This window comes from Lolium rigidum, chromosome 1 (genome assembly GCF_022539505.1).
Source record: "Lolium rigidum isolate FL_2022 chromosome 1, APGP_CSIRO_Lrig_0.1, whole genome shotgun sequence".
NCBI classification, from domain to species: Eukaryota; Viridiplantae; Streptophyta; class Magnoliopsida; order Poales; family Poaceae; genus Lolium; species Lolium rigidum.
This window is the reverse complement of record NC_061508.1, coordinates 267,186,897-267,196,070: the sequence shown is the minus strand read 5'-3', so window position 1 is coordinate 267,196,070 and position 9,174 is coordinate 267,186,897. Positions and strand designations below refer to the sequence as shown.

Genomic DNA, 9,174 nt, shown 5'->3' with positions numbered 1-9,174 from the left:
AAGTATTCTTTGTCTCCCCTTGTGTCGAATCAATAAATTGGGTAATACTTCCCTCGAAGACTGTTGCGATCCCCTATACTTGTGGGTCATCACCCCTTGTCGCCTCTTCTTTTCGACATTGCCATCGACCCCCTTCAAAGGATCCTGGAAATGGCCACGACCTCCGGTCTGCTACACGTGATGCCTGGCGGTTTGCAGGGACCCCGGGTCTCCTTATATGCGGATGATGCGGCCATTTTCCCGACCCCTACAGCGCACGACATGTCTGCCCTTGCTAGCATCTTACAGAGTTTCGGGGAGGTCACCGGTCTGGTAACTAATGTGGCTAAAAGCTCCATCGCGCCAATTCGTTGCGTCGAGTTGGACCTTCAGCCGGTTCTGGCTAACTTCCCAGCGGCCACTGTCACTTTTCCCATTAAATATTTGGGTCTACCCCTCTCTCTTGGAAGATTGCGACGGGCAGATCTTCAACCTTACATTGATAAGGCGGTGGCACGCTTGAACCCTTGGAAAGGCAGATTCCTCAATCGGGCTGGCTGTACCGCCCTTGTGAAGTCAGTTCTCTCTTCTATGCCAATCTTCCTGTTAACATCTCTTAAGGCTGACAAAGGCATTCTGAAGGCTTTCGCCAAAATTAGTCGGGGTATGCTATGGGCTTGTAAGGAAGTTGTCAGTGGCGGGAAATGCAAGGTCAATTGGCAGAAGGTTTGTCGCCCAAAGGAGCTTGGCGGCCTTGGGATTCTCGACTTGGATAAGTTCTCCCGTGCGCTCGGGCTGCGTTGGCTATGGTATGTATGGACGGCTCCGGAAAAACCTTGGGTGGGTTACGAAACCCCCAATGATGCCTCCGACATCGACCTCTTCAATGCCGCTACCGAGTCACCATTGGTGATGGTGCCAAGGCTTCCTTTTGGCTTTCTTCTTGGCTTGATGGCTCTCCACCGAAGGACCTTGCCCCCTTAATTTTCAAGGCCTCCAGAAGAAAGAACCGAACAGTTCAGAACGCTCTTGAAGGACATAGCTGGGTCGCGGACATCGACGTGCAAGCTTTCACTGTCGAACATATGGAGCAATACATTCGTCTCTGGGACCTTCTTTCGGCAGTCCAACTTTCACCCGGTACTACGGATTCCATTGTTTGGACTTTGACGCCTAACGGACGCTACTCGGCTAGCTCCGCCTACAAAGCCCAGTTTATGGCCTCTCTACCTTGCACCTTTGGGAATCTCGTTTGGAAGACTTGGGCCCCGCCCAAATGTCGCTTCTTCGCCTGGCTCGCTGTCCAGAACCGCCTATGGACGGCGGACCGTCTTGCGAAACGTGGATGGCCACATCAGCCTACTTGCCAGCTTTGTAGATGCGTTCCCGAGACCGCAAGACACATCCTGTTTGAATGCCGCTTCTCAAAAAGGATCTGGACTGCCGCGGCAGCATGGCTCTCTTGCCCGGATCTTATCTGTTGCCTTGGCTCTGGAAGACCTAAGGTGCTGGACTACTGGCACGCCATCGCCAAGACTCCCACCTCCTCTCCCAAAGGCCTAAGAACTGCCATCATGCTCATCGCTTGGGAGATTTGGAAGGAAAGAAATGAGAGAGTTTTTAGCAATAAATCCACTCTTCCTTCGGTCATTATGCATAAGATCAGGGAGGAAGGAAAGGACTGGATTCTGGCTGGTGCCAAGGACCTGGCAGAGCTTGTAGGCTGATCTTTTTTGGAGGGGGTATCTTTCCGTTTGGAGCGGTGGCTCCGGTCTTTTCGCCTCCGCCTGTTGCGTTGAGGTGTGATGTCGAGCTAGTTGGTCGTCGACCCGTGTGGAGTACAACCTCGGGGATGGCGTGTGGTGTCGTGTTGTATCGTTTTTCGGCCAGTTTTTCTCACTAACGGGCCAACTCTTTTCTCCTATATCAATGAAAGGCAAAGCTTTTGCCTCGTTTCAAAAAAAAGAAAAAACTTCCAAGCATTCAAGACATTTTGCCCTACTAACCCTCTTTTGTTTACATTAGACTAAATCAGTACCTCTGCGTTCCATAATTTTTGTCATGGTTTTAATTTAAATTTGAGCTACAATCACAACAAGAACTATGAAACGAATGGAGTAGTAATCATCTCTCTTCTCGCTTAACCTTCCTACCAGTTGTTTTCATGAGTAGCATGTAAACCCGAATGGGAGAGTATTTCACATAACATTAACATGGAAGAAGTGTTCTCGGCATAATTCAAATAACAACAATGCTACACCTACGGAATTCTGTTACGGAATCACACTTACGGGATTACGGGGCGAGAAGTCAGGAGGGTCACGATCCTATAATCACGGCACGAAAAAAATCTAAACCAATCCAGTGATTCCAGATCAGCCCATAAGATTTGCCCGTAACAAAAGTGCCCGTAAGTCTAACATTACTGTTCAAATAATTACAAATTTGAATGGCTTTCCACAAAGGAATAATTCTTTTTGGGAAACTTAGAAGTGTTGATTGACACAAACATCTACAGATGTTATTTACTATATTGGCAAGTCCAAATATTTTGATGTATATATTAGCAGAAACCAAGGGACACTAGTAAAGTGGAAGGAGGCTTAGACAGACTATCATAGTATCATGGAATGAGCAGTAGTGAATTTCCTTACACCCTATCTTGACAGAAGATAGCTAGAAAACTCTTCACCCATGGCACACGAAGTCACACATCTAAAAGTCATTAACACTACAGAGAGGACCAGCAGTGACACATAAGCCGGGAACGAGGAGAAAATTCAAAAAAATAGAACGAAACACATGAATTTGCAGCAGTACTTAGTAGTACTATATAGCAGAAGTCCAGTTGATCAGAGTAAGAATAAAATTACAATGGCATCGTGCTTCCCACGAATCTCAAAGCACCTGCAATGCTCCGGGCTCGGCCTCCTCGTTCGAGATCAACGGCTCGTAGTCCGCCCCCTCCTGGTGCTCCCCTTTCTCAGGCCGCCTGGCTCCCCCTGCCGCGGCCGCCGCCGACGCGTGGCCCCCGCCCTTCTCGGAGTCAGGCAGCTCCACACCTGACGACGACGTCAGCGCCTGCGCTCGCCGCGCCTGCGCCTCCCAGTCCGTGGTTCCCACGACGCACAGCATGAGCCCGGCGCAGCACACCTGGGCGGCGAGCAGTCCCACCCAGAGCCCGACGAAGCCCATGCTGAGCCTGAACGCAAGAAGGACGGCGACAGGCATGCCCACCAGGTAGAAGGCGCCCAGGTTGACGTGCGCGGCGCGTGACGGCCTCGCGCTGCCGCGGAGCACGCCGCAGCCGACCGTCTGCGGGCAGTTACCGAGCTCGCACAGCCCAACGACCGGCAGCGCGGCCGCGGTCAGCCGGAGGATGTCGGCGTCGGCGGTGAACATTCGGCCCCATGCGTGGCGCATGCCCGCGGCGAACGACATGGCCGCGAGCCCCATCGCGGCGGCGCCGACCACGGCCACGCGGGCAGCGGCGCGCGCGCGGCCTGGGCGGTTGGCGCCGAGCTCATTACCCACCCTCGTCGACACGCCGAACCCCAGCGACGACGGGAAGACGTACACCAGCGCCGTCGTCTGCATGAGCACGCCCATAGACGCCACCGCCGGCTTCGGGTCCGGCAGGAGCCCGCACAGAAGGATCATGACCTCGTACCACCACCACTCCAGGCACACGGAGACACAGCTGGGTGCTGCCAGCCGCGCGAGCGGGCCCCACCCGTCGAGCCAGTCGGCTGTGGGAGCCCATGCCTCGCGCAACGCCGTGTCGCGCCGGCTGACGTAGGCGAGCAGCACGCCGAGGAGCACGAAGTTGGACGCGGATGCAGCTGCGGCAACCCCCCGGGCGCCGAGCCCGAGTCGCCCGACCAGCACGTAGTTGGCGAGCACGTGGAACAGAACGGCCGCGCCCGCGGCGGCGGTGAGTGGCTGAGTGATCCCCTGCGACCGGAGGTAGACCCGGAGCGGATGGATGAGGGAGAAGGTGAAGAGGTCGGGAAGGGAGAACATGAGATACTGCTGCGCGAGCTCCGTGATCTCGCGGTCCTGGCCGAGGAAGATAAGGATCTTTGACATGTTGAGCCAGAGGGCGGAGAGCGGCAGCGAGCAGCAGAGCAGGAACATGACAGCGCGGTACAGGGTGAGGCCCAGAAGGCGCGGCTGCTTGGCGCCAAACGCCTGAGAGCAGAGCGGGTCCATGCCGAGGGAGAGCCCGGAGAGCACGGAGTAGCCGGTGATGTTGGCGAAGGCGACGGCCAGCGACCCCGCAGCTAGAGGGAGGTCGCCGAGGGAGCCGAGGAAGAGCATGGACAGCGCCGTGCGGGAGTAGAGCAGCAGCGCCGTCAGAGCGATCGGGCACGCCAGCCGGCACAGCGCCGCCGCCTCGCGGACGGTCTCTCCACCAGTCACCGGCAGGTGCTCGGCGTTGCCGTCACCCAGGTGGCACTTTAGCTGGCGGCAATGAGCGCCGGCCGCGTCGCCTCCGTGCACGTGAACGTCCGAGCAATGGGGCAGCGTCACGTAAACGTGGTGGCCACCCTTGCCGCCTGGCACTACCACCGTTGGCGCCGATGGCGGCGCGGTGGTGGTACACATCCGTCCACTCGGTACGTGCTGCAGCTTGGAGATCGAGAAGAGTAGGCGAGAGAGACTAGTGGTAGCAGAGCAGAGTATACAGCTTGGTGGTGTACCTGGTCGGGGTGCAGGCTGCAGAGTGCCAGAGCGAGTGCATGGGTTTTTATAAGGATGATGACAGGTCTGTTTAGTACTCGGCCCATAATAACAGCGACCAAGATCATTTTCATAGTTTTCCTAGTTCGACGAATCTTATCTTCAGATGGAATGGTTATTATCGGTGACTTTTTTTCGAAAAGGAGAAGTGAAACTATGAACACGGTCCATTTTTTATCATAACAAACATCTTTATATCCACTTTGCTTATACTTTTAAGGATGATGACAGGTCTGTTTAGTAGTTATCTCTGGGCAAATAATAAAAGTGATTAACATCAGTTTTAATGGGGTGATTTTTCTCACTCGACTGAGAATTAATTAATTTTATTCTCAGTTAGATGATGTCATCAAATTTTAGTTACAACTCATGCCTAACATGAATCACGATGGTAAATCAAATGGTGTAAGACTTGACTAAGCACGAAATTAATTCTCAGCTAGCTGAGAACTAGCAACTTCCTTTTTATACTAGCATTGCACGAATCTTACTTTCAGATGGAATCATCTCAGAAAATGCCAAGCCAGTTGTTTAACCTCTAAAAAGTTCTACCTGGAAGGTTGTATTTCCATCTTACTCTCTAATATGTATGGTGGTTTATGCACAAGATTGATGAAAATATTTGATCAGCTAGTTTTATCCGGCAAAGACGACCTTTCAGATGATGTTATCTTTGAAACACGGGTACAGTAACAATCCTTGGTCTGTTCTTTGTTAAATGAGTTCGATGCTTTTGGCAAGGCTTTGTAATAGTGAGGAGTCCTTCATTATCTGTTATTGTGTTGTGGCTATGTGCACCAACTCGATACTGAGGTAAGGACATTCTTTTTTTCACTAGTTCTCGGAATAATCAGAACTAACTTAGTTCTCTGTAGAATGATCTTATTGAATCTCAGTTGCAACCCATGTTGCAACTTACTATTAACATATCATGAAGTAAATCTAACGATTTGGAGCCAATTTTCGTTGTTGCAACCTGAATAATTTTAGTTGCAGATCCACTTGCAACTTAAGAAATCTTAGTTGAAACCTAACTTGCAACTCAAGAAAATGGATCACGATACAAATCTGACATTTCAGGAGTCTAATGAGAACTAACTGATAACTTAGCAATTCCCTTCAAAAACTTTTTTTTTACTAAACTAGATCTCTGCTCACCGCGTCAATTTAATATCACCAATCTTTTACAAGAGCAAACAAAAGGTAAGACAAAATACAAAATAAGAAATAGCCAACTTTTCACGAAAACATTGAGAAATGTGTAGTCTCAAACGACATGCACAGAGTAAACAAACTGAACAATGAAACCACCACATAGAGTAGAAGTGGCCCAACATAATCAGTTTGCTAAACATGAGGTCATCGGCGTCCATCCGTGTGCTCTTGAAAAGATCTCATGAATTGATCTTCATCACTCCTTCAAGACTTTTTCGACCTTGACTTTTCTGCAATATTGCCTAAGAATTAATCATGTTGTTCAATCGATAAACGACACTAGATGGATCATCATTTTCTGGTTTTCTAGATCATCCAAAAAAAAATATGCGCCACCACTAAGCACCAACTTTCATTGATAGCCTGAAAAGGAATCAATCCAAGCTCCAGCAAGGTCTTCTGCACTTTTATGAGGTCTAACCAGACCTAGTGCATATATGAAAACTTGCCACACCAGTTTAGCCAAAGAGCTCTAAAACAAAAGATGATCAACAGTCTCCTTCTACCCACAAAAGTGGCACTGATCATTCCCTATCCATCTGCGGTGACCCATCATACCACTACATGTTATAATATATAATTCGTTGATATGATACTTATGAAGGGGTTTCTTCACAAATATCACATCCCTCAGAGTGGTACAACAGAAACATTGCATGTCTTAAACATCACACATTATTATTAAAAATCATAAGTTCACAACACCTTGGTATTCTCACAGGTCCAATGAGAACACCACTTAGACTCCAAATGGGTTCGAAGTACTTTTACAACTCATAAACTACTAAGGTAGACATCATGAGAGCTCAGCAACTTAGTTAGGTAAGCCACTACGCTGCTCGACTCAACTATGCCTATTGCATAACACTACTCTTCTGCCTCCACTTCTTCGGTGCCGTAGACTATTCCATATAGTCCACTCCTTCAACACCTCCAGACAAGTCTGGCTCCTCGTAGACCACCTCGTATTCACCTCCAGGTGCTCTGGTGTAGGCCTCATCTTCGATCTCATAGTATAGCAAGGGTTTAGAAGTAAAGGTGAGTACATGGGTACTCAACAAGTTCAAAAGAAAAGGTGTTTGATGCACTAGCTACAACCATTGATCAGAAGATCTCAGGTCAATGCCCGCCAGTCTTCACAGGTTGACCAGAACTTCACGAAGTTCCTTTCCTTCCGTGTTCGTAGTTCCCTTCCCGAAACAGGGAGTGACAAGCCACAATTTGATACACTCTGGAGAGGTGGGTTATTTTTCTCATAAGAGAACTTATCCTTGTTGCCAACCGGGGGTACCTTCCCGTCCACACTTCCTTGGTGTAAGGCCAGTATAAGAACCAAGCCAATCAATGTCTTCTCCGCGACCCTGCATATCCACCCTTTTGTCCACTCACATATCTCCGGTAGGCATCTCCCGTTAATACGGCTTTACCCCCGATATGCTATGGACAATCCATCATAGACGGTAGAGCGTCCTTCATCCACACTGATGGGGAGATTAAGTCCATTATAGATCTTATGGTTAACGCGATATGTACGGTGCTACAATCACTAGATGGCATTGGTTATTAGTCCTAGATGTATAGAACTCTTGCAGTGCAACCTCCACCATCAACACATAACATGGTTCCACATATTCATATTCATAGTTGTAAAAGTGACATTTCATTTTCAATGCAGGAGTGATAAGTATATTGCTTTGCGAGTAAAATGATAGAAAGTAATCAACATGGCATGATTAAGGGGTGAACTTGCCTGGAGACTGCGAGATAGTGTAGTTCGAGGGTTTGGATGGAATCTGGACCTGGGTTCTGAAAAGAAGCATCATTGTTCGGTACGGACAATGTTACAAAGATTCAAATGATGCATTAAGGTTTAATTTGATTATTAAATCCTTTCTATGGTGAATTTTAATGATTTATAATTCCATAAGGAATTTTATTTAAGCAATTATAATTTCTTTTTAGAAAAATAAATACTTAGGTTAAAGAAATTAGTTTTTTTTAAGTATTTGAGTTCAAACTTATTCAAGAAATATTTAAAGTTTCCTTGATTTTATTTTTAAGCAAATACTTCTATTTAAATATTTAAATTTATAATTAAAAGTTTATTGAAATCTTTTAACCAAAATAGTCATGGTTATTTTTCTTTAAGTTATATTTTGATTAAGGAATATTTTTAATGTATTATTTTTTTATTGAATTTTTAGAGTGTATTTAGGGCCTGTTTGCAATTTTTGGAGTTTAAAGAATTAAAAATGGATGTGAAAGGACAAAAATGCCCCTCACGCGACCAGCCCATCCCACCACGGCTCCGCCCACCGGCCTCACTCTCTCCTCTCCCTCACCTGAAACCCTAACCCTAATCCCCTCGCACGCTCTTGCGACTCAAATCGCCTCCGCCGTCCCCGGCACACTCCGGCCACCTCCGATAGCTATAGGCCACGCCGGCGGTACCAATCTACGCTCCTCGTCGCGCCGCTCCTTTATATCCACGTTGATCTGATGCACGTCGCCTCCTCCGCTCGCACGCAACCCTACATGTGGCTAGCATTCCCGTGACCTCGGCAATCCCCGTGATCTGGTGCTCCTCGACGAGTTGGTGATGGTCGACAGTGCGCTGATGGTGACGGTGCTTGGTCAGTACCGGATAGGTCGTAGTTTGGCGCCGCCGTGACCGGCATGTGCCACCGTGCTGCCACGGACGCTGCCAGGTGCTTCGCTAGGCACACGAATTCTCTCCTTCTCCGCTCTCCTCTACCCTCTTCCTTCTCTAGGCTCTAGCTACTGTCCTGGCCAGTTGTTGCACCTCTACTGGCCACTGGCCATGTTATATTGCTCCCTATGTTGTTAGGCCTATTGCTATTGCTCTTTATTCCTTCCTATGGTTAGTTACTAGCACTTGCAGTTGGTTCTAGCTTGATCATGCCCGTGTGGCTTTATCTAGTGTTCATATGAACACCGGCTGCTAGCAGTAGCTCGCTATGCTAATGGTTATGGTTGTTGTTGTGAACTACACCTACTCCAAATACTTCATTTGGAGGCCTTCTTGCTAGTGGTTAGCTTACTGGAATATTGCCAATCTACTATGTTGCTTTACCTAAGCTGTTACAGCTATGTATACCTCTCTGCTGCTGCTCACCATGCACTGGTGAGCTGCTAATGCTTATAGAAGCACGTTTATTCAAGAATATAAACTGTAGTGCTTCTGGTACTATACTATTGGCACTTCTATGTTGTTGT

General features: G+C 48.3%; 1 protein-coding gene across 1 annotated transcript in view; it reads right to left on the bottom strand.

Moving 5' to 3' along the window:
* LOC124658462 (protein DETOXIFICATION 51-like) overlaps positions 1-4,698 on the bottom strand; it is a 31,008-nt gene extending 26,310 nt beyond the window's left edge. The window contains exon 1 of the mRNA XM_047196795.1: positions 3,050-4,698. Coding sequence (XP_047052751.1) covers positions 3,050-4,587 — 1,538 coding nt within the window. The 5' untranslated portion in view covers positions 4,588-4,698. The remainder of the gene's footprint in view (positions 1-3,049) is intronic.
* Between the last annotated feature and the right edge of the window lie 4,476 nt (positions 4,699-9,174).